Source organism: Lepidochelys kempii, chromosome 6 (genome assembly GCF_965140265.1).
Source record: "Lepidochelys kempii isolate rLepKem1 chromosome 6, rLepKem1.hap2, whole genome shotgun sequence".
Lineage (NCBI taxonomy): Eukaryota > Metazoa > Chordata > Testudines > Cheloniidae > Lepidochelys > Lepidochelys kempii.
In genome coordinates, this window is record NC_133261.1 from 12,522,812 (window position 1) to 12,550,717 (window position 27,906).

Genomic DNA, 27,906 nt, shown 5'->3' on the forward strand with positions numbered 1-27,906 from the left:
GTAGCCGGTTGTTTTACTGCCGGTTTGAGAGGATTTCCCCTCCCCCAGTATCCCCAGCCTCGGCCATTCAGACATCAGGAGCCTGGCTTGAAAATCAGGAGATCTTTAGAAAGGGGGGGGGGTGTTCCTCTTTCTCCTGAGTGGAGCCTTTCGTGTCACGGTTTCAAAGAGAAAGCCAAGGTTCTCGCAGCCTCCCCTGACTCCGGGAGCTGGGGATTGAAGGAAGGCACCACGGAGGTGCCACCACATAGCGCCAGGCTTGGGATACAATCATGGGAGCTGGCAGACTCCCAAATTTTGCTGTTCCACAGGGTGGCTATTTGTGCCAATAAACTGTGGCCGTGACATCCCCTTTCCTGGAGAGGGGGTCCCCTTGGTGCTGGGAAGGGCTTCTGTTTTCCGTGGGAAAGCTTTGCCAAATGTCGCCTCTGCCTCTGTCCCTGGCAGTGCGCCAGGCATCTGGGGCACATGGGGAGCCCCCCAGCTGTGTTCTGCTGTGGGTGGCCCTGTTCTAGCTGTGCCTGCCCCCAGCTCCAAAGGGTCACCAGGGCTCTGGCCTGGCATAGCTCACCTTGAAGAGTTGTCTCTGTGCAGCAGCTCCGAGTCCGTGGTCTGTTTGAGGGTGGCGGGGTCGCATGCCGGGGACCCCTGCTGCAGCGGGCACTCACTGGGAGCAGGCCGCTGCCTGCGGCGGGCGTGCTGTGCGCTGGGTCCTCGGGGGGGGGGGGTGTGGGCTGCAGGCCACCTTGCTTTGCAGAGGGGGAGCAGAGGCCGGGACCCCCTGGCTGGGCGAGCAGCCTGGCTGGTGCGTGTGGTGGCCCCGAGGGTCGAGGGTCTGGGCTGCGCCTGGTACAACACAGGGGAGCAGGCCCCAGCTCGGCCGGTTCTGCAGGTGTGGCTGTAATACCGTTCTGTGAGCTCGGTTCTTGCAAACCTTGGCCCAAGAGCGCGGCAGCAGGGCTGTGACCCCCTCTCCCCACCCCCCAGGGAAATTAACGTGCTCCCTGTGAGCTGCTCGGACCCTGAGATGGGTCAGAAACAGGCCCCCAACACCCCCCCACCCCTTTCCCTCTATCTTGCAAGGTCAGCGCAGCCCTTCCCGCTCCTGGAGGGTCAATGGGGGTCTGGTGCCGCTCTCCCTGAGGCAGGCCCTCCTGGTCCCCTGGTGCCTTTCCCATGTGCTGTGCCCAGAATGCAGCCAGGTCTGGAATCGCTCCCCACCCCTCTGGGTCCCCTGGCGGCTGCTCTCCGCCCCAGAGCTGGTTACATTTCAGGGCTGTCGGGGGGGAGGAGCTGTAGGGACATGCTTGCTGGGTCCCTTCGTGGCCTGAGCGCAGGTGGGCAAGGCTGGTGGGCTCTGGCTCAGGCCCGGCTCTCGCTGTGCATGGCTGGCGGCCTAGTGGGTGAGTTCCCCGTGGGCGTGGCGCTGACATGCCGCTCCTATGGAGGGGGCGGTGCCCAGAGCGGCTCCAGGTGAGGTCTGACGACAGCAGCCTCCGCGCCCTGCCCCACTCTCTCTCGGGTCGCTCCCCAGGAAGGCAGTGCGAGCTCCCCCCAGCCAGTCCCCTGGCCCATCCCTGCGTGCTGAGACGGGCATGTTCATCTGGGAGGAGAAGATCAGCCTGCCCTTGCTCCCTGTCCTCATCTCCAAGCTCTGGGGTAAGGGGGGGAGGCCGAGGCCACAACTTGGGGCTGAGTCCTGGGGGCGCGGCCCTGGCGGGGGGTTGGGGAGGTGTGGGGGAGGAGGAGATAGCAGGCACAGCGGTGGGGTGTCGCTGGCTGCTAAAGGGAGCCTGAGTGTTGCAGGCCTGCAGCCACACGCCTGCCCTGCCCAGCAGTGGGGGGGGGGGGGGCGGGGAGGGAAGGGAGGGTGTGATCCTGGTTACACATGCTGCAAAGAATGCAGAGCCCTGCTGGGTGGGGGGAGGGAATGGCTAATTGCTGGGGGGTGGGGGCTGAGCAGAGTCCCGCACCCTGGGCCTGAGAGCAGCAGGTCCCCTTCAGCCAGGCTGCAATTTTAGATCGACCCCATGGGGCTCCCTGACCTTCAGGACTTGGTGCTGGACCCCTGTGACAGTGCTGCAGGCCTGGTGCTTTGGTGATGGGCCGGGAGGCGTTTCCGGTGCTGAGCCCCAGTTCTCAGCCGCGTCTAAGCCTTTGGGCTGGTGTGTCTCAGCCTGCCGGCGGCGCTGTCTTCTTCTGGGGCAGCTGGGTAACTTCCCGTCCAGCTGGCTGCGAGGGGATGAGTCAGACGCACGCACACCTGGCGGTCGCCATCTCTGTGTGTCGGTGAGATGGCCTGTGGGGCTGCGTGTGATTGTGTGTGAGACTCTGCGTGCGCGTGACTGTGTGTGTGGGAGAGACTGCCGCGGCGTGTGCCTGTGAGGGGCTGTGGGAGAGACGGTATCTGTGAGCATGCCGGTGGGGCTGTGAGGGCGCCCGTGGGCTGTGTGGGACTCTGCATGTGTCTCTGGGAGGGAAAGGCCTTTTTGCAGAGTCAGAAATTGCTGGCATTCTTTGCTGCTGTGCACATGGGAAATGGCTTGTTGTTTTCAGGCCGGCAGCGCTGTTGGGATCTCTTGGCCTGGCCTATGCAGCCCAAACTGAGAAATCTGGCCCAGTGAGGATGGACCTGCCCACCCGTGCAGCTGCCCTCTGCGAAAGGGCCCCTGCTTGCTCCCCGGGCGCTTCCTAGGAGGAGGGGTGGGATGTTGGCATGGTTGTCACTCTGTGGCTGGGCGCAGAAGTCGGCTGGCCATGTGGTTAAGTCCTGGGACTTGGAAGGTCTGCGTCCTGCTCTGGCCCTGACCCCGTTCATGACCTTGGTGTCATTTAGACCAGAGGTTTTACACTGATCTGGGGACCCAAGTTTTCTGGGCACCTGAGGAGTGGTACTGGGGACCCCACTTTCGAGGGGCATTGGGTACCCACTGCTCCAGCTGGGAGTCGCGAGGCGCGACAGGGCGGGGCTCTGCATTTCCGACAGTCCAGCCCCAGCTGTGCCCAGATGTCACTAGAACTGCTCAGTGTGAATCTCTGTGCCACATTCCCCATGTGGAAAATGGGGATCACTCCCCCGTGAGCCTATCTGCCTCCCCTGGCAGCCTGGCAGAGCCAGCCCGGCTGAGAGGGATGGTGGATTCCGGTCCTGCTAGTGCACTGTCGGCAGAATTCCCACCCTGTGCACGCCTCTCTGCAGCCGGTGAGGTGCACGGGGGTTGCTCAGGCTGCAGAGGGGTCACTGAGGGCAGATCTGACCTGCAGACCCTTCCTTGGAGGTATTTAAACTACTTGGGCCAGAGGACGTTTTGGTTGCAATTTTCCATGCCCTGAAGCCAGGCAGTGCTGCCCCCTGTGGTCGCAAGCCGGGAGCTGAGCCTTGCTTGGCCAGCCCCATGGCGGGTACTTTTCCAGCTGGAGCTGCCTTCCCCATTGAGAGAGCATTGAGTCCGATGGCCCCGCCATGTGGCATTCAAGCACTGCCTGTCCATGGCAGTGAGATCTCCTATCTCCCCGTGTCCCACAACAGTAAGGAATAAACCGGCCAGGCCAGGAGCTGGGAGCCATGGTGCCAGGACTGTGGTGTCAGCCCTCTCCTCTAGGGCCTGGCCAGTCTCTCAGGCAGGAAGGGGGCAGTGGATGGTAGCAGCGTCCAGGTGTCCTCATAGACTGCTGCTTTCTAACCTAGCAGGCTCCCTGCCCCTCTCCTGCCGCGCTGCCATGTGCAATGAAAGCGTTCACAAAGTGAGTGTCAAGCTTCTGTCACTGCCATCTCCGTCAGTGAACTGAACAGGGCAGGGCACAGCTCAGAGAGACTCAGGCCCGTCGCTTACACCCGGGGCTACTTCCACCCCGCCCAACATGGGCTCAGACGTTCAGGAGACTCAGGCAGTGTCGCTGGCTGGGTTGGTCACACCTGGGATAGCTCCCCTCCCCCACAGCGATGGGCTCAGACTCTGTGTTGGGCACCCTGGGGCACGTTTTGGAGGTTTTCTTGACAACCAGAGTAACTGGAGACTGCTTTGATTCTCTTTCAGTGAAAGCAGGGACCCCTGGGAGTGCTGGCGAGGCCGGTCGCACCCCTCCTGGCCAGGGGAACGCAGAGCCAGGGGCTCACCCAGGCTATGGTAGGGAGGGAGTGGCCTGGTCCCAGCCTTTGGGGAGGCAGGGGCCCTGTCCATGTCTGCCAGCTGGCATGCGTGTGTAGAACAAAGGGCCTGTGTCCCCAGGCAAATGCATCTGGGCAGTTCCAGCCTCTGGGGTGGGGGCAAAACCCTGCCCCTGCTGACCCAGCCCTTCCCCTTCTGTGAGGGGCAGGGGCCTCGTTCCATGCTAGCCACTGGCCGCCTGGAGGGATTGGGTGCCCGGGACCCTGCCTGTGGGGCTCCTGGAGATGGTTACCTGCCCCGGAGTTCAGTTGCCATGGTGGCCCCGGGCCAGCACTGAGCTGTCTGATGCACACGATGCATAGCCTGGCACTGTGAGCCCTGCCCCCATCCCCTCTGTGCCCCGTCCTGGCTGCAGTGCTGCAGCCTGGCAGTGGGGGCCATGAGCGTGACCCACGGGCCGTGTCCAGTGGTCACTAGAGCCGGCCCAGGGCCTGTGGTATTGGGCTGCCTGGCAGCTGTGTCTGACAGCCCAGCTGTGGGGAGCATTGGTCAGACGCTGGGCCTCGAGCAGTGCCCTGAGGTGGCCTGGCCCTGGGCTGCTCTGGCACCGTCCGGCCGTGGGGGGCTGGGACCAGGTGGGCATGGGGTCGAAGCATGGCTCTGAGCGCTTGCTCCTGTCCCGGCCATCTGGGTCCAGCCACTCCCCAGCCAAGCTCCCCCCAGCCACTCCTCAGGCTGAGTCTGCAGGTGTGGCGATGGCATGGGGTCGGGAGCAGGAAGGGCTGTGGGGCCCTGCCCTCTCTAACTACGCTGCCTCTCCCCCCACCAGAATCCCCCCGGCTGCCAGCAGTGCCCTGCCCCGGCAGCAATGACAGGATGCCCGTCTGTGCTGCGGCGGGCGGGCACCCCCCGGAGCGCCCAGTGAGCCGGATGCCCATGGAGGGGCAGGACGAGGCCCCCGGCCATGTGCCAGCCCAGGAGGGGGACGCCCTGCGGGTCAACCAGCTGCACAACAGCAACAACAATGCCTCGCCGGGAGGCTGGCTGGGCCGCAAGGGCTCCCGCTCCCTCTCGCCCTTCGGCCCCCGGGCCCCTGCTGGCGCCAAACGCAAGCTGAGCTACCTGGAGCGCGTCGTGCTGGAGCTCGTGGAGTCGGAGCGCACGTACGTGGAGGACCTGCGCAGCATTGTGATGGTGAGCCAGCCCCCGCCCCCCGACCCCAGCTGGGCAAGAGACACAGGCTGGCCCGCTCTGTGCCTCGCTTCACAGCAGCACCCCCTGCTGCCCCTGTGCGGCGCCGCATGGCTCCCCCCCGACCCCATCGTCCCTGGAGCTAGGGGCGCCTGGGGTCTCTGGCTCCGCTGTGCTGTCAGCCCCACTGGTACCAGCACCTGGGAGGGGCACAGTGCCGTGCCAGGCTGGCTGGGTCCATGCCCCTAAATGCCCCGTGGGGTAGGGTTCAGGGGGCATCTTTCATCCCCATATTGCTGGTCTGGCTTCTCCAGGGAGGGGTCTGCTAGTGGGGTGGGCTCCCAGCATGCACCGGGGCTGGGGGTGAGGGAAATGGGCAGGGGGTGCTGGCAGGGTCGATGGGCTCTGTGGGGATAAAGCTGCCCGCAGGGAAGCTTGTCCCATTGGCTCTGCCCTGGCAGGCTCCAGGGCGGGCTGGGTTGGTGTGGGGAATGGCGCTGCCTGGGGCAGCAGGACGGGGAGGGGGGACCCGAGCCCTGCTCCCACCACCGACTGGAGCCCGCTTGGCCTGGGGGAAGCTCCCCTGGATGGCTCTGACGGGAGGGGAGGGCTGGGGGGCCTCTCTGCTTGCTGGCCCGCGCCGTGGCTCACTGCGGGCGCCTGGCAGGACTACCTGGGGAAGATCATCGACACCGAGGAGCTGCTGCTGCGGCCGGAGCAGGTCAGCGCGCTCTTTGGGAACATCGAGGATCTCTACGAACTCAACAGGTGAGCCAGGCCCAGAACCGCCCACTCCGACCCGACCCCAGTAATCCTGGCCCCCTCCGTCCCTGCCCCCCACCTGCTCCGTCCTGACCCCAGCCCCTCCATCCCGGCCCTGCCCTCCAGCCCAGCCCCCTTCATTCCTGCCCCTGCCTGCTGTGGCCTGAGCCCCTCTGACCTGCTCCAGCCTACTTCCCCTGACCCCCGCCTGCTCCGCCCCTGCCGACTCCATTACCACCCCCACCTCTTCCAGCCCCACCCTACCCCCTCCACTCCCCCTCTCCAAAGGGGATGAGGAGTAAATGCCCCAGGACAGCCTTCCCCTTAGAATTGGAGAAGTCGGGGTTAGTGCTCGGCAGAAAGGAACTGTGGCACCTAGGGAGCCTCCCGGGCTCCGTGCCCCGGCTTCTGCCAGTGCCCCTCAAGCCCCTGTTCTCACAGCCCTGGGCTCTTCCCCCCCCCCCCCCCCCCAAGCTCTGCCAGTGCCCCTCAATCCCAACCCGCAGCCCCTGTTCTCACAGCCCTGGGCTCTTCCCGCCCCCCCCCCCAAGCTCTGCCAGTGCCCCTCAATCCCAACCCACAGCCCCTGTTCTCACAGCCCTGGGCTCTTCTCCCTCCCACCCCCCAGCTCTGCCAGTGCCCCTCAATCCCAACCCGCAGCCCCTGTTCTCACAGCCCTGGGCTCTTCTCCCTCCCACCCCCCAGCTCTGCCAGTGCCCCTCAATTGCAACCCACAGCCCTGGGCTCTTCCCCACCCCCCACCCCCCCAGCTCTGCCAGTGCCCCTCAATCCCCCCCCTGCAGATTTCTGACTTGTGAGCCAGGGACCTCGTTGCCAGTCTCCAGAGGTGAGAGGCGCTCCCCGGCCCTAGGACAGCAGTGTCAGAGGGAGCCGCCCTAGGAGGGCAGAGGAGCGGCTCCGGTCTGTATCCCTCCCCATCTCCCTTGGCTTGACACTGAGGCTGTCCCAGCCGAGAGCCCTTGGGCGGGGTGTGGGGGGGTCCTGTCCATTGAGCTCTTTGCGCTCTCTGGTCGGGGCCTGCGTGGTACGACTGTCACACCGGCAGTGTGGCTGAGAGCCAGACAGGCCAGGGCCCCGGGGAGAGGGGGCAGCCAGTGCGTGCGTCTCCTCTCATAACACCTGCTTTGTTTTCAAACCCTGCTGGCACTGGAAGGGGCCCTGCCCTGCAGGTGGGTACCATGCCAGGCGCACTGCATGCTCCGCTGCCTGCCCTCTGCTTGGGGGTTTGTGTGCTGGGAGCGGTGGGGGGCATGCCTTGTATGCATGCAGCACATGCCTGGCCCGTGGGTCCCCCGGAGAACACGTGTGCTTGGCAGGCCCGGCCCGTGGGTCACCCGGAGCATGCGTGCTCTTGGCGGGCCCTGCATGACTGACAGTCTCTCTCTCTGCCCAGCGAGCTGCTGCAGGACCTGGACAGCTGTAACAGCGACCCTGTGGCCGTGGCCAGGTGCTTCGTGGACAGGGTAAGGGGGGCTCTGGAGGTGGCACTCAGTGGTGAGCGGCTGGCGAGATGGCCCATGGCATAGCCCTGCGCCAGGCGAACTGGTGTACTCAGGGCTAGCACCCTAGCATGCGAGCGTCTCCCAGCTCACACGCCTGGTCCAGCACGTGGCCCTGATGGATTTCATGGGATGGCCCCCGCTTGGCCAGGGTGGGGATGGGGGAGCTCACGGTGCCAGCCGGGGGAGGGGGAGGAGGACTGGCTGGGGCACTCTGGGGATGCTTGCAGCACTGAGGCACTTTTGCGGGCTGCTGATGCCCGGGCAGGTGGAGTAGTGGGAGGGCAGTGCCCAGTGCAAGCACTTGCTGGCAGCTGTGGCCGGGCACAGGGAGGAGTGCAGCTGGGGTCGCCAACTGTCTAATCGTACAAACCCAAACACCCTTGCCCCTCTCCCTGCCCCACCCCTTCTCTGAGGCCCTGCCTCCACCCCTCCATCCCCCCTCCCTCCATCACTCACTGTCCCCTACCCTCGCTGATTTTCACCAGGCTGGAACAGGAGGGGGGGGGGTGAGGGGTGCGGCCTCCGGGAGGGTGTTTGGATGCAGGAGGGGGCTCAGGGCTGGAGCAGGAGGTTGGGGTGCGGGAATGGGTGCAGGCTCCAGCCGACACTTACCTCGGGCAGCTCCCAGGAATCGACTGGCATGTCCCTCCGGCTCCTAGGCTCAAGGGCAGCCAGACGGCTCTGTGTGCTGCCCTTGCTTGCAGGCACCGCCCTGGCAGCTCCCATTGGCTGTGCTTCCCAGCCAATGGGAGCTGCGGAGTCAGCACTTGGGGCAGGGGCAGCGCGTGGAGCCCCTGTGCCAAGGGGCTTCTGGGAGCCGTGTGGAGCCAGGACAGGTAGGGAGCCTGCCTTAGCCCCCCTGCGCCGCCGACCGGACTTTGGCCTATTAAAATCTCCCAGATTGATTTCAGAAGCAACTGGGACATCAATTCCGATTCCGCCGGGAGGGTTGGCAACCCTAGGTGCGACTCCTGGGGCTAGCGTGTGGGCAGAGTGCTGTGGGAGGGGGGCTCACCCTGTAGACCTCACTCACGGTCTCTCTCTCCCCCCCCCGCCCCCTTGCAGAGCCAGGATTTCGATATCTACACCCAGTACTGCAACAACTACCCCAAGTGAGTGTGCCTGGGGCGGGCACCCAGCCGCTAGCTGGGGCTGTGCCCGGGGCGGGGGATCCCTGCCTGTGGGGAGGTTGCAACCCACGCTGGGGTGGCCTGGCTCTGGCAGCAGATAATGGGATCTTGCCAGTTTTTTGAGGGGGACAAGGTGGAAGTTGAGATGGAGGCATGTGGATGGGGCATCTCCCATCACCGTGGTGTCTGGATGCTGTGCCAGGCCCCTGCCACGTGTGGGTGGGCATCTCCCATCACCGTGGTGTCTGGGTGCTGTGCCAGGCCCCTGCCACGTGTGGGTGGGCATCTCCTATCACCGTGGTGTCTGGGTGCTGTGCCAGGCCCCTGCCACGTGTGGATGGGGCATCTCCCATCACCATGGTGTCTGGGTGCTGTGCCAGGCCCCTGCCACGTTTGGGTGGGCATCTCCCATCACCGTGGTGTCTGGGTGCTGTGCCAGGCCGCTCCCCCACATGAGTCTCCCCTCACCGCAGTGTCTGGTCCCTGCAGCTCGGTGGCGGCTCTGACCGAGTGCATGAGGAACAATCACCAGGCTAAGTTCTTCCGCGAGCGCCAGGAACAGATTGGCCACATGCTGCCCCTGGGCTCCTACCTGCTCAAGCCAGTCCAGAGGATCCTCAAATACCACCTGCTGCTCCAGGTAAACGGGGGGTGCCTTCCACCCCCCACTGCACGGGCATTATGGTGCCCCCCCCCACTGCACGGGCATTGTGGCTGCACCCCACCTGTCACACGGCACCCCTGTTCTACTGTGCACATCACAGAGATCACCGCCTCTGCACCTCCTCCCTCACCCGCTGCAGGGCGCCCCCTGTCCCCCTCCATCCCCATCGCTGCAGCATCACAGGCCCGTCCCCTCTCCAGGGGCACTGCAATCCCCTTCCTTCCTTCCTTCCACCCCACACTGCATCCCCTCCAGCCACAGTGCCTAAAGGTGCCCTGTGAGCAGCCCCACGGCTGTGTCCCCCAGCTCAGCCCTGCCCATGCCCTGGGGAGGGCGAAGGGAGCGGGGCCTCTGGTGGGAGTGGGGCAGCAACCCCTCATGCTGGGTGGTGTCCCCAGGAGATCGCGAAGCACTTTGACCTGGAGGAGGCCGGCTACGAGGTGGTGGAGGAGGCCATCGACACCATGACTTGCGTGGCCTGGTACATCAACGACATGAAGCGCAGACACGAGCATGCCGTGCGGCTGCAGGTGAGCGCCGGTGTGGGTGTGTCCCCCGGCCGCGTGAAGGCAGTGCCTAGCACCGCGATCCGGGGAACGGCTCCCTCGTACTGGCTGAGAGCCTCGCGTGCTTCCCAAATGTCCCCGTGGGAGGTGGTAGCCAGCCCCTCCCAGTCGCTGCCTCTGACCCGGCCACGTCTGGGGACCCTTCGCTCTGGGCCCGGGGTGGGGACGTCTTGGTGCACCCAGGTGATCCTGGCCCCATGTCCCTGCCCTCACAGAAATGGCCTCCCGGTGCCCTGGAGCTGGGATGTGGCCTGGCTGGGTGCTGTGGTGCCAGGATTGGGGGCAGTGGGGCTGAGACACCCCCTCGCAGATCTGTGGGGTGTGTGGCTGGTTTAACAGAAGCACCACCTGAGGCCGCCTCCCCCAACCTCCCCAGGAGATCCAGTCCCTGCTGCTGCACTGGAAGGGGCCGGATCTGACGACCTTCGGGGAGCTGGTGCTGGAGGGCACCTTCCGGGTGAGCCGGATGCGCAACGAGCGCACCTTCTTCCTCTTCGACCGCACCCTGCTCATCACCAAGAGACGGGGCGACCACTTCGTCTGCAAGAGCCACATCCCGGTAAGCCCCCCGCACCGTGGCTCCGTGGTTCCCCCCAACCCCCGTGGCTCCGTGGTGCCCTACCCTGTCGGCAGCCGGTCCAGCGAGTTGGATGGCGTGGCCTCCTGCCCGTTCCCTGTACCACCCCTCTGTCCTGGGGCTGGGAGCCTCAGGGGGCTGCTGCTGTGGGGACGGGAGCCTCTGGGGGGATCCCGCTAGTGGTGCCGGCAGCATGGGGAGGAGAGCCCTGAGGGGTGGGCAGGGGCGGCCTGGGGTGGGGAACCCCCAGGGGAAAGGGGAGCTGCTGGCAGCACGGGGAGGGGGAGTCCCGGGAGGGGGCTGGCGGTTGGGGGGCTGGCACAGGGAGGGGAGGGGGAGTCCCGGGGGGGGAACTGGCGGCAGCGGTCCTAGCACGGGGAGGGGACGAGGAGCCCCAGGGGGGCAGGATGGTGGCAGTGGTGTTGGCACGGGGAGGAGAGGGGGAGCCCCAGGGGTACTGGTGTGGCCCAAGCCCAGCCCCTGGGAGCGGAGTCATGCCTGGGTTGCTGATGCCGCTCTCTCCCCAGTGCTCCTCCTTGATGCTGATCGAGAGCACCAGGGACTCGCTGTGCTTCAGCGTCACCCACTACAAGCACAGCAAGCAGCAGTACAGCATCCAGGTGGGCGCCCTGCGGGGCACGGAGGGGCCGGCCGGGAGCCGGCGGGAGGCGGGCTGGGCGCCCGGAGGGGCCGGCTGGGAGCCGGCGGGAGGCGGGCTGGGCGCCCTGCAGGGCACGGAGGGGCCAGCTGGGAGCCGGCGGGAGGCGGGCTGGGCGCCCGGAGGGGCCGGCTGGGAGCCGGCGGGAGGCGGGCTGGGCGCCCGGAGGGGCCGGCTGGGAGCCGGCGGGAGGCGGGCTGGGCGCCCTGCGGGGCACGGAGGGGCCGGCTGGGAGCCGGCGGGAGGCGGGCTGGGCGCCCTGCAGGGCACGGAGGGGCCAGCTGGGAGCCGGCGGGAGGCGGGCTGGGCGCCCGGAGGGGCCGGCTGGGAGCCGGCGGGAGGCGGGCTGGGCGCCCTGCAGGGCACGGAGGGGCCAGCTGGGAGCCGGCGGGAGGCGGGCTGGGCGCCCGGAGGGGCCGGCTGGGAGCCGGCGGGAGGCGGGCTGGGCGCCCTGCGGGGCACGGAGGGGCCGGCTGGGAGCCGGCGGGAGGCGGGCTGGGCGCCCTGCGGGGCACGGAGGGGCCGGCTGGGAGCCGGCGGGAGGTGGGCTGGGCGCCCGGAGGGGCACGGAGGGGCCGGCTGGGAGCCGGCGGGAGGCGGGCTGGGCGCCCGGAGGGGCCGGCCGGGAGCCGGCGGGAGGCGGGCTGGGCGCCCTGCGGGGCCCGGAGGGGCCGGCTGGGAGCCGGCGGGAGGTGGGCTGGGCGCCCGGAGGGGCACGGAGGGGCCGGCCGGGAGCCGGCGGGAGGCGGGCTGGGCGCCCGGAGGGGCACGGAGGGGCCGGCTGGGAGCCGGCGGGAGGCGGGCTGGACACGGGGCCAGCCAGTGGTGGTGCAGGGGCTGGGTTCTCCAGGTGTGACCTGTGGTGCCCGGCTCCATGTCATCACGTGTCCTTTGCCTCAGGCCAAGAGCGTGGAGGAGAAGCGGGTCTGGACCCACCACATCAAGAGGCTCATCCTGGAGAACCACCACGCCATCATCCCCCAGAAGGTGAAGAGCCCTGGTGCCACCCACCAGCTGCCCCTGGCCCAAGCCCCCATGGTCAGAGCCCCCACCCCACCCATTGAGTCGAGTGCTTAGGCCTGGGGCGCATGCAGACAGGGCCTGAAGCCAAGCCACGGCAGCTGGCTTCTGAGGCCGAGGGCATGTGGTCTGGGCTTCGGGTCAGCCCGACTGTGCCAGAGCACAGGGATCAGCAGCTACCCGGTGTGGGAAGGAGGGGTGGGGAACGCAGCCCCTCGACATGCTGGCAGCCGTACGTCACAGATCCACAGGTCCGGCACTCTCGCCCAGCTCTGGAACAGTCCCTGGGAGGAGCCCTTCTGCTCATCAGCCCCCAGAGGGTTGCTCACTGGGGTGAGCCCCTGGCTTCACCGCCTCTTGGGGCCAAACCTCGGAGCCTTCAGCACCCCGCTTCACGTCATGAGCTCCCTGCAGCGAGTCCATCTGGATTGGATACCTGGGGAAGACTTGTACCTCCCAAGGGAGCGATGCACCCCCAACTTAATCAGGAGGGACTGTCAACCAGCGCTGTAACAGCAGGAGGGTTTATGAGATGTCTGGAACACAGCCTAGAAAGTCCTCAGTTAGCATAGAGAAGGGAAAGTTACAGCAGAGTCTATCTGGGTCAGTCCAGAGCCCTCTGACCCCTCCTCGGTCCCAGTACCCCAGCTTCTCCTTCCAGCAGCCCCCACTTAACAAGCTCAGTCCTTTGTCCGTGTTCCCAGGCAAACGTTGTCCCCTGGCCCTCCTCCCTAGCCCTTTGTTCCTCAGCTGGTCACACCCGGCTGGCTTCCTGCGGAGAGTGGGCCCTCCATGGTCGGTAGGTGCCGAATGTCCAGGCAATTGGAGTGGCCATTGTCTTCTGGGACTCTCCATGGGAATGGGGGGCCCAGGCCCCGGACAGCCAGGTGTCAGTCTCACCTGGAGCTCTGCACAGAGCGAACAACCTCCCCAGCCACCACCTAGTTAATCATCCAGCACATAGGGGAAACCAAGGCACACACAGTACACCTACAAAGCATTATGAAGAATTTCCACCGCTGCGCTGCCCTCCCTGTTCGCTAACCAACTGATCTCTGCACCCCTAGGCTAAGGAAGCCATCCTGGAAATGGACTCCTCCCGTAAGTGCTCCCTCCGGCTCTCTGTCTGTCTGCAGGGCAGGGGGTGGGGTGTCTGTCTCTGTTCCTCTCTCTGGGGCGCGTCCCGTGGCTGTGTGCATCTCTCCTGGACTGCTGGGCCAGGCCGGTGCCCCATTGATGACCCTGGCAGGGGCGCTGCAGGGATCAAACTGGGGGCTTTTGGGTCTAACAGCACCAGTCCCTATGCCTCAGCTGTGGGACCTGGCTCTGTGAGTGCACAGGCTGTGGCAGGCTCGCGTGCCAGGCCCGGGCTAAGCTCCTGGGGCCCATCTCGCCCTGCGCTCACTCTGGCATGCTGCAGGGGCAGGACTGGTTCCCCACCTCCCTGCGCACTCTGGCACACGGCAGACATGCTCACCCGCACTCCTCTGCCCCTTTCAGACCCCGCTCGCTACAGATACAGCCCGGAGCGGCTGAAGAAAGCGAAGTCGTGCCAGCCCCTGGACGAGGTGCCCCCGCAGGCACGGCAGGGGCGCCGACAGTCGGGTAAGAAGGGAGGGTGTGTCGAGGGAGGGTGCAGCCAGACGGGGCCTTGAGTCAGTGATGGTGAAGGGACACCGGATTGGCATGGCACATGGCGCCCCCTGGCACTGGCGAGAGTGATGGCCTGCAAGCCGGGCTGTCTGATGGGACGTACGTCTGGGCTGTGCTCGCACAGTGAGTGGGCAGGTGGCTGACTCGCTCCCTGTTGCTCTGTGGGGGTGAGGGCGGGACTGGATCGTCCGGGTGCAGGGCGAGCGCCAGACAGTTTGGGACTGAGTCCTCTCCAGCTGGCTCAGGCCGGTGCCCCCATGGGGGCACCAGAGATGTGGGGGTCTTTGTGTCCCAGCCTGCAGCCGGCTCCTGCCCGTCCTTCCCCCTGGGGTCGTTTTCGGGCGAGCTGTCAGCGCTGGCTGTGATGGTGGCTGTTGCGTGGCCTTGCCTGGCGGTAGCTGGTCCCTGAGCATCCAGCCCCGGTATCCATCCAGGATCTGCCCCGTATCCACCCGTCCTGTCCTTCTCCGGGTCAGATCACGGAGTTGACTGTCCTACTCCGGCCTCAGCATCCTCCTAGCACACAGGCTGCAGGGCCGGTCGGGAAACGCGCTCAGATTGGTCAGCTGTCCCTGCTGGTGTGGCTGAACTCCCGGCCACCTTGGCTGCTGTCGGGCCCAGGGCAGCCCTGCCTCCTCTGCTAGGCAGGGCAGAGCAGGCCAGGCTGCCCTTCGGTAGCTTCCTGTGTCTCGGAGGGGCCTGCAGCTCAGCCCTGGACACTTGCCGCTCTCCTGGGGGCAGTGGCCTTCTAGCAGGGCAGGAGAGAGACCTGGGCTGTGAGCGCTGCTGGGCCTATGCCTAGATCTCCTCCCCTTCCTTGTTCCCCACGTGTGGTGGAGGCGCGGGCATGGCTGTCTAGCTCAGGCCAGACAGAAGTGATGCTGGGGGAGGGGAAGCAACCCCCAGGTACGCTCTCTTCCCCACCTGTCCTGTGAGCCCATGTTCAGGGTGACAGGGGTGTATGTCTTTCAGGCCCCTGGCTGAGCTGCAGGGACCAGGGTCACCTTTCCCCATCTGCCTCCAGCCAAGGGTATGTGTCCCTGCATAAGAGAGTAGCTGTCCCCTCTACCGCCATTGGCTGGCTTGAATGGAACCCAGGAGTCCTGAACCCCATCATTCCATGGCTGTCAGCCTGTAGCTGTGAACCCCCCCAGCAAAGCGTCTGTCCTCCCCACCATCTGTGCTGCTCTGGGATTCACACCCATGGGGCTAGGATCACCAGGACCCTTCTCTTCAGGGACCCCTGCCCAGCAGCAGGTGTGACTGGTTCCCCCAGGGTGCCACCTGGAACTGGGGTACTACTGAGCCCACCTGACCCACCAGCCTGGGTGCCCTTTACACTGTGCTGCTGTAACAAGCTACAGAGCCCTCCAGCCTGCACTCTCACCAGCACCCAGGTGCAGTTACATGTAGATGCTGTGATCAGCCCTGCATGGGAAGGCTCCAGCCAAGGAACTTCCCAGCTACTCAGGCACGAACCCTGCTCTGGAGTGTAAACCTAAAATTATACCGTCTTACACTGCATAGGGAACTGTACAGCGTAAGCTCATGAAATTCGCCCCTTCCCTCAATGGGGAGAGGAATATATGACAGCTTTCTGCCCCGAATTATGATTGCCACGCAGTGATTTTAGACAAAGCAAAAACAAGTTTATTAACTAGAAAAGACAGATTTTAAATGATTATAAGGGATAGCAAACAGATCAAAGCAGATTACCTAGCAAATAAACAAAACACACAAACAAACTAAGCTTAATATACTAAAAAGATTGGATATGAATAGCAGATTCTTACCCTAAGAGATGATACAATCAGGCTGCAGATTCTTAAGGCACAAGTTACACTTGCTGACAGTGTGGAATCCGAAGGTCTTTCATACACAGGCTAAAAATCCCTTTAGCCTGAGTCCAGCATTTCTCCCAGTTCAGTCTTTGTTTCTCAGGTGTTTCCAGGAGTTCTCTTGGGTGGGGAGTCAGTGAAGAACCACGATGATGTCACTCCCCTGCCTTAAATAGCTTTTGCATAGGGCGGGAGCCCTTTGTTTCAAAGCTTGGTTCCCACACCAGTCTGTGGAAAAATACTGACATCCCAAGATGGAATCCAGCACCAGGTGACCTGGTTACATGTCCCTGTAGTGTCACAGTAGCCAAAACTCGGAGGCTGTCCGTAGCGTCCTCAGGAAGGCGCCCAGGTAGGAGACCAGCTTCTCCTAAGGCCTGTTGTTTTCCCTAATGGTCCTTCCCCACCCAGCTTTTCAGAATGAAAGTATCTTTGTCTAGTGGGCGTTCCCCAGTTGTAAACTCAGCGCCCAGGGCCCCAGTCACAGTCCCAGTAAATGAGGAAGTGGCACAGATCCACAGGTCCAGTGCTCTGGAACGGTCCCTGGGAGGAGCCCTTCAGTGCGTCAGTCCTCTTAAGGTCTCTCACACTCCCTGGGATGAGCCCCTTGGCTTCACCGCCATCTGGGGCTGAATCTCAGAGCCTTCAGCACCCCGACTTAGCACTGCAAGCACCCTGCAGCAAGTCCACCTGGATTGGACCCTGGAGGGAGACTTGCCCCTCCAACGTGACTCTCAGCCAGCACTGTGAAAGCAGAAGGGTTTATTAGATCTCTGGTACACAGGCAAGGACTTTCTACACTAGCAAAGAGAATGGAAAGTTACAGCAGAGTCCATCTCGGTCTGTTCAGATCCCAGAGCTCTCTCTGACCCCTTCTTAGTCCCCTTCCAGCCGAGAAGCTTCTCTCTCCAGCAGCTCCACACTTAACCTCTCTGGCTCCTCCTCTGTCCTTTGTCCTTGTTCCCATGAAAACATTGTCCCCTGGCCCTCCTCCTTAGCCCTTTGTTCTCCAGCTGGTCACACCTGGCTGGCTTTCTGCAGAGGGTGGGCCTTCCACAGTCACTAGGTGCCAAAATCCGGCCAATTGTTTCTGGGACTCTCCGTGGCATGGCCCCCAGGCCCAGACAGCCAGGTGTCAGTCACACCTGGATCTCTGCAAAGAGTAACAATCTCCCCCCCCGCCCCACGTAGTCAGTCATGTAGCACATAGGGGAAACTGAGAGAGACACTCTATTCATATGATGAAAAAATGCTCACTTTGTCACAGGAACACACAATGAGGGACCACCTGGGAAAACGCTGTTTTGAAGTGTTTTGCCCAGCATTACCCAGGAACTCTGGACAATTCTCTAGGGCAACATTCAGCTGCCCAAGCCAGGAGACCTCTTGTCTCTTCCTGCCATCCCCTGCCTCATTCACCTCACCCCTTCCAGCTTCTGGAACCAATGAGGCAGGGTCCTACAGCCTCCTGCACTGCACCCTTCCCTAGAGCAGGGCCCATCCGGTGCGCTGATGAGGCAAGAAAAGCATAGTATTCTTTGACTGTTGTAATGCATACTTGCACAAGAGACAGGGTTAAGGTGATACAGGCAGCCTTAGATCTGGCATTTCCTAATGTGAGTGTTTGACAATGCAACTTCAATGTTCCTTTAACATAGCTCTTTGCATGTAATTCCTTAGTCTGCACAAAAGCAAACTGAAAAAACCAGCAGCTCCATCCTGCAGCATCATCAAATTGACCCCCAGTGGTCGTCAGCAGGGTTGGAACCTTTAGATTCACCCACAGAACTCTGCTGCTTGAGCTCACAGAGTAACTTGCAGCAGTAGAAGGTTGTCATCCTCTGTGTGAACCAGCATGAAGGAGAGACCCTTTGCCAGTGGGTTTCACAGCTGTTCGCTGGCAGCAGAGGGTGAGATTCAGGACTTCTGGGTTCTGTTCCTGGTGCTGGAGGGCAGATTGCCCGGCTCCCTGAGCGGTGTCCTCTCTTTGCCCCCTCCGTGGTGGCCTTCATTCCCAGTGATGGAAATTCCCCACTGCGGCGGAGCTAGCCTGGTGGACCCCAGACAAACTGAAGCTTGGCCCCACGCACATCCCCTTTACATGCAATCAGACTGCTGCCCGCCTGCCCGGCCAGGAAGGCAAAGTTCAAGGCCCAGAGCCTTGGGCAAACAACGGCGGGTCCAACGGCAAACCATCCCCCGCTTCCACCCGCCAGCCAATCGGATTGGCTGGCCAAAGGCTGGCGTGGCGCCCTGTCTGTCGTGGGCCAGCAGAGCTCAGAGCTCCCTCATGTCTCCTGTTCTGGGATCGAACCTGGAACCAGCCACCCTCTGATTGCTGCTTCTGTGCAGTCCTGGGCCCAGCTAGGCCCCATAAAGGCACCACCTCCCTGTGGCTGCCAGGAGAGCAGGCAGGGTCCCGCCCCCGTGGGGTTGCTGGCTCTGGAGCGGTTCCCCCCTTCCCTGCAGAGCCGGAGGGTGAGAAATGGCCCTATTCTGCTTGTCCCCGCACCAGAGCTGCCTGGCCAGGTCTCTCTCCCCTGCTGTGCTGTGGCCGAGTCGCTGCCAAACACCCGCGGGGTGGGGTGGGGGGTCGCTGCTGGGCTGGCTCCCAGGCCCTGCCCCTCTCACTGGGTTATCGCAGATCCAGCCGGCTGTGCACAGCCCCAGCCAGGGCCAGGTTGCTGAAGCCTTGGGGCGCTGGGACTGTGGCCTTGGGTGGGCAGGGCAAGCCCCCATCCGTAGGGCTGCTTTGGGGCTAGCTGTGGGGCAGGAATAGTACGTGGCCAGCTATAGAGCATCCTGGAGGGACACGCTCAGTGCCCTGCATCCAGCGCCACGCCAGATACCCAGGTACATAGATACACAGGCTAGCGCAGCCGTAAGTAGGACAGCCGTGTCTCGGGGGGCGGTGGGCAGTGCCAGGCGGCGGGGTGCAGAGTACACAGGTGGCAGGACTAGTGCAGCCATAGGTAGGAGAGCCGTGTCTTGGGGGGGGGTGCAGGATATACAGCCGCTTGGAGAGCTGCATTAGCTCTAACGGCTGCGTCTGCCCTGTCCTCAGAGCCCTTCCACCTCCGACGCCGCAGGGAGAAGCTCCCGGATGGACTGCATGGCAGCGTGGGGTTGGGGCGTGCAGGCCGCAGGAAGTCCGGTGCGAGCTCCGCTCTACAGCCTGGGGCACGGGGCCGGAGCGCGGGCCAGGGGATGGGGGCTGTGGTGCTCTGGGCTTGGTGATTCCTGGCACGTGGTACTCTTGGGACCAATCACAGAGGCGCGGCGAGGGGGCCCGGCGAAGGCATCTCTCCAGCCCCCTGTGGCGGGTGTGAGGGGCCGTCGGGTGGCAGATGGGTGCCCTGGGGCCCCGCTTTCCAGGAGCGGGAGGCGGTGGCAGAGGAGCCGCGGCGTTGGAGAGGCGCGTTCCCGGTGCGCTGGGATTGGGTGGTGCCCGTGCCCCGCAGGGTGCGGGGCTGGGCAGAAAGCAGACGCCTCCCAGCTGCGACCCTGGGGGGTCCAGGCCTGCCCCACAGCTGTCGGTCGCATGGCCGGGGGCAGGGTACAAGTGGCAGGCCTCTCACTTGCTGTTTTCCCCACAGAGCCTGCCAAGCAGATTGTCAAGCAGCTGGGTGAGAAAGGTGAGCGAGTCCCTGGGATGCCCCCCCACCCCGTGCCCGCTTTGGGCTGGGCAGAGCTCAGAGCCCTCGTTGCTTGGCCGGCTGGCTGGGGCCCAGCAAGCCTGAGCAGACAAACTGCCCCATCTGCCTTTATGTGGTAATTATAATGGAGCCCCTGGCCCCCCTCCCCCCAGCCTCTTGTGGCACTGCCAAGCCATTCCTGTGGCACCAGCTAGCTCACCCTGTGCGGTGCCCGGAGGGGACAGGACTCAATGCTCTCACCCCAGCCTGCTGGCCTCCCCCTGGCTGCGGGGGGGTGGGGGTGGGGAATCCCCACCGCTCCCGGGCATTGAGGGGCCTGCAGGTGCCACACTCTCTGCCCTTGGAGGCTGAGTCTCTACTGGCACAAAGGGCCCAGCGCATTTGGGCAGCCCCAGTCCGGCCCCCCCCAGGCAGCTGCTCTAACCTGCCCTGCTGACATGTCAGCTCCCAACACCACAAGCCGGGTGTTCGGCAGCCCGCCCAGCCTCCCACCCTCAGCCCCCTGCAGCTCGTGGGCCTCAAGCCCGTGTCTGCGGGGATGGGGAGTTCTGCCAGGGAGGGGCGGCGTCGGGGTGATGCGCCATTCACCTGCTCTCCTCCCGTTGCTGTGGCCCTGGTGCACGGTGACCCCTTTGCTAATCGCCTGTCTTCTCTCTTCCATGCGCTGGGAATGCGGCAGCAGGACTGAAGGTAAGATCATAGAGCCCCAAGGTGAGACAGGACCGCAAGGGTCATCTAGTCTCGCCCCTGCCAAGAAGCAGGATTTGTTGTGTCTAAGCCACCCAAGACAGATGGCTCCAGCCTCCTTTTGAAAACCTCCAGTGAAGGAGCTTCCTCGGCCGCCCTAGGCAGGTCTGTTCCATTGTCCTCCTGTTCTTACCGTTAGGAAGCTTTTTCTGAGATTTAATCTAATCTGCTGCGTTGTAGTTTGAACCCATTTCCTCTTGTCCTGCCTCCGTGGCAAGAGAGAACAACTTTTCTCCATCTTGTTTATGACAGCGTTTCAAGTATTTGAAGACCGTTATCACGTCCCCTCTTAATCTCCTCTTTTCCGAACTACCCATGCCCAGTCCCTTCAGCCTTTGCTCTTCTGACTTGCATTCCATCCCTTTGGTCCTCTTTGTCGCTCGCTTCTGGGTCCTTTTCAGTTCTCTACATCCTTTCTCTACATTGGTGACCAAAATTGGACACACTACTCCAGCTGAGGCCTAACCAGCGCCGAGGAGACCAGTACTGTCACCTCCAGAGACTTGCATGCTCTGCCTCTGTTAATGCAACCTACACTTGCATTTGCTTTTTTTGCAACAGCATCGCAGTGCTGGCTCATGCTGTGGTTGTGATCCACCACCACTCCCAGATCCTTCTCAGCAGTGCTGCTGCCAGGACAGTTTCCCCCCATTCTGTATCGGTGCATTTGGTTTTTCTTCCCTAAGTGCAGCACCTCACACTTGTCTATGTTGAATTTCATTGTGTTGGCTGTAGCCCAGTTCTCCAATTTATCAAGATCCCTCTGAATTTTAGCTCTGTATTCCGAAGTGTTGGTAACCCACCCCGTCCAGCTTTGTGTCATCTGCAGACGTGGTCAGTGTGCTCTCTGTCCCTACATCCAGGTCAAAAACTACACCGGACCCGGACTAGAGCCCCGTGGAACCCCACTGGAGACCTCCCTCCAATCTGACATCATTCCGTTCAGAGTCACTCTTTGTCTGCCGTTGTTTAACCAATTTGTATTCACTTCACGGTAGTTCTGCCGAGCCCACATTTCTCCAGCTTTCCTAGTAGAATGTCATGTCAACTGTGTCAAAGATCTGGACGCCGCCCCAGCCTGGGGGCAGTGGGAGGGCGTGGAGGGGCTGAAGGTGCCAGCTGGGTAGCAGTGGGCGTTGGGAGTCTTGCCGCGAGGTTCCTGTGCAGGCCGGGTCTCCTTGAACGCTGTATGTACATCGCACGCATGCAGCCCCTCTTTGCCGGTCGCACGCCCATTCACACCCATGCGCTTGTGCCCCAGCACGCACGGCCTAGTGGCCCCCAGCTTTTTGCAGACGCATGGAGTTGGGACAGGGGCTGGTGGGGGGACACCCCACGATTGGCCCTGTCGGGGCCTGGCCAGCAGCTCTGGCGCCCAGGAATGAGGTGGCCCTAAAGGGAGCCCTTGTTTGTCCCCTGAACAGCACGCCGACAGCGCCGGGGCCCTCCTGGAGGCTGGGGCGCCCTTGCAGCCAACTGAGGGCAAGGGGGGTGCGGAGGAGGAGGAGGAGGAAGCAGCCATGGGGAAGGAGGAAGAGCAGGCCCTGGGGCAGGGCTCACTGGAGGAGCTGGCTGTGAGTGACAGCAGCGAGAAGGAAGCCGGGCCGGAGGAGGAGGAGGAGGGCCCAGTGGGCGAGGAGCAGGTAGCGGACTTTGCGAGCTTCCTGCTGGCGGCACTGCACGGCTGGCACTGTCGGGCCAACGCTTTGCTTTTCTCCCGGGGCCACACGGTGAGGTGTCTCTCCAACCCCCTCTTGCATGCTGGCCTGGCGCATGGCTCGGGGCTGCCTGCCCCCCGCTCTCCTCTATCTCCACCTGCCGCCCTGCTTGGGGCAGGCTGATCAGCACCCCCGGCTGGATTGGAGTTTGAGCCCGTCTCTGCTATTAACCCTTCACTGACCTGACGGAGTGGCTGCTGTGACTCCCAGCATGCTTTGCACCCACCCCATCTAACCCCACTCATGGCTGGGTCCCGAAGAGGCTGGCTGGCTGGAGTCTCTCCTGGGGGGAAGCCGGTCCAGTTCCCGTGGAGCGTGAAGGTGACGTGCAGACTATCTGAACAGGGCCAGGTCTCCGCTGGGAGCTCTGACATCGGAACCCGTCTGGGGCTGGCCGGCGGATGTCACTCCACAGCTCTGGTGCCGGAGCCAAGACCTCTAGGCTGGAGGCTGCTGGCGCTTGACCGGGTCGGAACTGGGCTGTTCTGGGGCTCTGAGGTTCTCGTCCCTCGGTGCAGGCACGGTGCCACCAGGGCTGTCTGAGTCGCGGCCCAGCAGTGTAATGTATCCCCTTTGCTGTGTTTCAGGGCAAGGGGACCAAGGGCAGCCAGGAGCCAGGGAACCCTGAGAACTGCCACAGTGCAAAGACGGCCTCGGCCATCCTGGAGGTGAGTGAGAGACGGCCCCATGGGGATGAATGGGCCACACCTCCCATTATCCTTCACCAAGACCGGGGGGTTGGGCATTCAGACCCGAGGTCAGCGGGACCCCATTGGGCTGAGGGCTGCCCAGAACACCCCATCGGCACAGCTAAGGGGGGGTGGGCTGTTAAGCCGGGCACTGCACAGACACAGTCCTAGCCCCAAAGGGAGACGGGCACCTCCCTGTTCTCCTCTCTGTGCTGCTGAGGTCTCCCAGCAGGGCAGTGATGGAGCCAGGATAGACCGCAGGTGTCCTGAGTCTCGGCTCACTGAGTGCCCTACCCACGCTGCCTTCATACCGGCAACCTCCTGACGGATGAGCATTTGCGCTTCACTATAGCACCTTCCACCTGTGAATTTCACAGCCCTCTGCAAGGGCCTGTTCACCCAGCGCCACCCTGCCAGGTAGTTAAGACTCTTGTAAATTGGGAAACTGAGGCACAATGAGGTGGGATGATGCAGCGAGAGAGAAGCAGCACCAGGACCCAGTCATCTTCTTGTCCTCTACTCTTACCACTGCTCACAGTGGCTCCCTAAACCTGGGGCTAGAACCCAGGAGTCCTGACTCCCAGCTCTGTGTTTTAACCATTAGACCTTATTCCCCTCCCAGAGCCAGGGATAGAACCCAGGAGTCCTGGCTCCCAGCCCCCTGCTCTAACCGCCAGAGATGGAACCCGACTCCTAGTGCATCTCTTGCCACGAGCCAACATCCTTTTCACTGGCTGATGGGTGGGAGTTGCCAAATCTGTCTCCAGCCAGCCTGCCCCTGCACCTCTGAAGGAAAAGACCCCTTTTTGGCTTCCTTCAATGGGGCATTGAAGGAAATCAAAAATGGTAACTTGATAACCAGTGAAAAGCAATTAACCCCCTTTTCACCCAATGGGAGATCAGCCTGTGGAACTCCATGCCACAGGAAGGTTGGGGGAGGCCCAGGAGCTGAGCAAGATGAGAAAAAAACATGGGAGACTTCTATTGCGAGCAATATGCAGCGTGAGACAGCAGCGACTGCTCTGAACATTGAGGCATGAGATCTATGTGAGGGCCAATTATCCCCAGCTGCTGCTGCAGGGCTCCTACATGTGGCACGGGCCGGGGTCAGAGCTGGGGCACCGGACCGGCAATTCCCCTGTGCCTCAGGATCCGCAGGAATCCCGGGCTGCTTCCCGCCCTGGAGGAGAGGAGCCAGTACCCCAGGGACAATGTGTCAGGCACTGGGTCAGGGTGGGCGGGCTGCTGTTTGGGGAAGTACACGCCTTCACTCTCCATGCTGCCCCGCAGGCTGCCCCGGAGCTCAGTGAGCTGAACAAGGAAGAGCGCCCAGAGGAGCCCCCCGAGGTCACGTGCACCCCCAAGCCAGCCCTGCTGGCCCAGCAGAGGGAGATGGAGCAGGAGCAGAGCCTGGCTATGGCGGAGAACACAGAGGACCTCAAACCCCTCAGCAGCGAGGAGGAAGAGGAGGAGGAGGAAGAGGAGACCAGGGCGAGGAGCATTCTGCCCCCATCCGTGCTGGACCACGCCAGCCTCATTGCCGAGATGTTCACCAGCAGCTTCTCTCGGCGCAGCAGCCTGGCGCTGGAGGAGGGCCGGCCCGGGGGCTTCCTGACGCCCCGGCTGGTCAGCCGGAGCAGCAGCGTGCTGAGCCTGGAGGGCAGCGAGAAGGGGCAGGGCCGCAGCACCGCCGCCAACTCCCAGGGCCGCGTCTCGCCGCCGGGCTCCACCCGCAGCGGGGCCGCTTCGCCCGGCCCCGCGGAGCCCGAGCGCACCCCCTGCCACAGGAAGGAGTCCATGCTCTCCCAGCGCGACCGGCTGCTGCTGGACAAGATCAAGAGCTACTACGAGTGCGCGGAGCACCGCGACGCCGGCTTCAGCATCCGGCGCCGGGAGAGCCTCTCCTACATCCCCAAGGGGCTGGTGAAGAACTCGGTCTGCCGCCTCAACAGCCTCCCGCCGCCGGAGCAGCACGCCGATGCCAGGCGGGGAGCGGGCGGCATGGGGAGCGGCGGTCGGACAGCCGCCTGGGTGCTGGCGGGCGTCCCCACCGCTGGGCCCAGGGCCGAGCCCAGCGCCCCCGTCGCCGAGGAGGACTTCCGCCCGCCCGCCGAGATGATCAAGGTGTGGGAGGGCATGGAGCAGCTGAGCGCCGGCCAGCCCTGCCTGGAGGGAGGCAGCGGGGAGGGCACAGCTGGCGGTGCCACCGCGTGGCCCCTGGGCAGGAGCCAGGAGAACGGCTTGGACCTGCATGAGCCACTGCTCATCCCGGAGGACGACGAGCTGAGCGCCATCGCAGAGGAGTCGGCCGGGCCCTCGCCCGAGAGCCGGTCCCCCACGGAGCGGGCGGGGCCCACCAGGCTGGCCGGCCAGCTGCAGAGGCTGGCGCAGGAACTGGGCCACCCCGCCAAGCCGCCCCCCCGGGTCCCACCACTCTCGGAGGCCGAGCTGAGCGAGTACCTGAAGAACAAGGTGTACCAGCTGGCACGCCAGTACAGCCTGCGCATCAGGAACCGCCAGCCAGCCGGGCACAGGCGGTTTGCCAAGCTGGAGGAGCTGAGGAGCTGCGCAGCACCCCCGCCATGTGACGGGCACCAGGAGGTGAAGAGAAACACAGGTGGGTGCTCCCCAAACCAAGGGGCTGGGCAGGAGGGCTGGCACGGGGCAGGGAAGGCTCCCTGGGCGGTGGGGCCAGACAGGAGGGCTGGCACGGGGCAGGGAAGGCTCCCTGCCCCGTGGGGCTGGGCGGGAGGGCTGGCATGGGGCAGGGAAGGCGGGCTGGCACGGGGCAGGGAAGGCTCCCTGGGCCGTGGGGCTGGGCGGGAGGGCTGGCACGGGGCAGGGAAGGCTCCCTGGGCCGTGGGGCTGGGCGGGAGGGCTGGCATGGGGCAGGGAAGGCGGGCTGGCACGGGGCAGGGAAGGCTCCCTGGCCTGTGGGGCTGGGCGGGAGGGCTGGCATGGGGCAGGGAAGGCGGGCTGGCACGGGGCAGGGAAGGCTCCCTGGACCGTGGGGCTGGGCGGGAGGGCTGGCATGAGGCAGGGAAGGCAGGCTGGCACGGGGCAGGGAAGGCTCCCTGGGCCGTGGGGCTGGGCGGGAGGGCTGGCACGGGGCAGGGAAGGCTCCCTGGGCCGTGGGGCTGGGCGGGAGGGCTGGCACGGGGCAGGGAAGGCTCCCTGGGCCGTGGGGCGGGGTAGGAGGGCTGGCACGGGGCAGAGAAGGCTCCCTGGGCCGTGGGGCGGGGTAGGAGGGCTGGCACGGGGCAGGGAAGGCTCCCTGGGCCGTGGGGCGGGGTAGGAGGGCTGGCACGGGGCAGGGAAGGCTCCCTGAGCCGTGGGGCTGGGCGGGAGGGCTGGCACGGGGCAGGGAAGGCAGGTGCCCCCGGCTCTGGCCCCCTGCTCACCAGCGTGTGTGATTTCCCCCAGGCCCGCGGAAGCCGGCGCTGTCTCTTGCGGCCTTCGAGCAGGTGGTGCTGCCGGAGTACAGCCCCCGCACGCCGCTCTCAGCCGCCGCCTCCTCGCAGGACAAGTCGCCCAAGCACTTCTCCTTCAGCTCCTCCTGCCCCACCTCGCCCGGCACTGGCGCCTTGCCCGGCCCCTCGTCCTGCAGCCCACTCAGCCCCATCGTGGCGGAGACGTTCCCCTGGCCCGACGTGCGGGAGCTGCGCTCCAGGTACTCCATCGGCACGGTCTTCCCCAGCCCGCGCCGGGCCCCCCCAGTCAACAGGAGCCGGTCGGCACCAGAGAAGATGGTGGCAGAGCTGCCGGGAGGTGTCCCAGGGCAGGAGGGCTGGCGCGGGCTGGAGCAGAGCCCCGGGAGGGGCTGGCGCACCGAGGAGAGCCCAGACGCCTGCGCCCGGCAACGCCAGAGGAACCAGAGCGCTGGCTCGCTGCACATCACCGCAGAGGCCATGTTGGGCGACCAGCGGATCATCGTCCTGGAGAAGGTGCCGTGCGGCGGGGAGCCGCCCGCCCCCGAGGAGCCGCCCGATGCCGCCAGCTACGTGCAGATCCGCTCGCCCACCTCGCGGGAGAGGATCTCGCTCAAGGCCGTGGTGGAGCGCTGCAAGGCCTACCAGGAGTCGGACGAGTACCGGCGGCGGGAGGAGGGCCCGGCCCCCGAGCCCAGCCGAGCCGCGGGCTGGGAGCAGGCAGCCACCGGCCAGCATGGCCGCGTGAGGAACCTGCGGGAGAAGTTCCAGACCCTGAACTCTGCCAACTGAACCGGCTCCGCTTGCGGGGGAGCTCGCGGATGCCTGGCCTGCCCGGCTAATGAAGGGGAGGCCGGACTCATGTACATAGCAAGCGCCTTCCTCTCCTCCCCCCGGCAATCCACCCGTCCCGATGGGACTAAACCCCCAGCACCGGCTGGGCCATGGCCAGAGACCCGCTCTCCTTGGGGGCTCTGTGCTGGAGCGTGCACCTGCAGATCCGGGCTGGCAGGAGCAGCGGGCTCCACAGGTCTGCCCGGTGCACACTCCAGCACAGAGGCCTGCCCGACCCTGCCCGCTGTGGGGCTGATCCGTGGCAGCCCTGCAATGCCCTGCAGGCATGAGGGCCGGTGCTGCCGGCCAGTCCTGGAGGAGGAGGGCGAATTGCTCGCTGCCGTGCTGTGTGGAAGGGAGCGTGGTGTCCCCGGGTGCCCCACGCAGGGCGGCTGTATACAGTAGGGTCCTGTTGGCTGGACACACACTTCAGTGCAATAATCACACCTCTCGCCACCTGCCTGCCTCGTCATGTCTCCTGCAGCCTCTGCGCCGCTCTTCGGGTCCTGTCTCGCTGTGTGTGCAGCACCTGGCGTGCGGGGCCCCTGCGCTCGGCCACAGTACAGTCACTGCCCCCATGCGCCATGAGACCTGTCGGGCCACCCAGGCTGTGATCAGTGGGCATGCGGTAGGGTGGGTTCAGTGCCACCTCGGGGTGCTGCCAGACATCACTCCAGAGCCACTCCTGTTTGCTGGGGGCCAGCGGGAGGGAGGGGCAGCTGAGCCCTGTCCTGCGTATGGCAGCAGCTGGCGTAACCCAGGCTAACAGCGGCCTGCCCCGTTCTGCCCTCTCGTGGCTGCCTGGCATGGAGAGGTTGGGCTCCCTTAGCCTGGGCCCTGAGTATACGCAGCCCCCCGTGGGCGTCCCACTCCACACGGAGCACTGAGCCATCTCCAGCAGCGTGGCACCTGCCGGGATTTCGAAGGCGGAGTAGCGGCAGGGACCTCGGCCTGGCCTGTGCCAGCGTGCCAGGTTGCTGGGCTGTCCCCTCCCCCTCCAGCACAGCATGGGGCCTTACGATCCAGGCCCCGAGCTCCTCTCTGGGCAGGTGAATGCCCGGCAGCATCCAGGGCCAGGATGGAAGGGCCTCTCCGGCCCCAGGGAGGCCATGCCAGCGGGTCGGGGGGCCCTCTGGCTGCCCG

At 64.5% G+C, this 27,906-nt stretch overlaps 1 protein-coding gene across 1 annotated transcript; it reads left to right on the top strand.

The window, feature by feature from the left end:
• Positions 1 to 1,565: 1,565 nt before the first annotated feature.
• PLEKHG3 (pleckstrin homology and RhoGEF domain containing G3) lies at positions 1,566 to 27,221 on the top strand. The gene is made up of 19 exons (XM_073346700.1): positions 1,566 to 1,659; positions 4,939 to 5,303; positions 5,968 to 6,068; positions 7,477 to 7,546; positions 8,651 to 8,697; positions 9,205 to 9,355; positions 9,778 to 9,909; positions 10,322 to 10,504; positions 11,050 to 11,142; positions 12,081 to 12,167; positions 13,268 to 13,301; positions 13,701 to 13,805; positions 18,756 to 18,845; positions 19,288 to 19,326; positions 20,027 to 20,037; positions 21,519 to 21,824; positions 22,400 to 22,480; positions 23,792 to 25,118; positions 25,925 to 27,221. The coding sequence occupies exons 1-19, from the start codon at positions 1,596 to 1,598 to the stop codon at positions 26,719 to 26,721; spliced, it is 4,083 nt and encodes a 1,360-aa protein (XP_073202801.1). The 5' UTR covers positions 1,566 to 1,595; the 3' UTR covers positions 26,722 to 27,221.
• Positions 27,222 to 27,906: the final 685 nt, after the last annotated feature.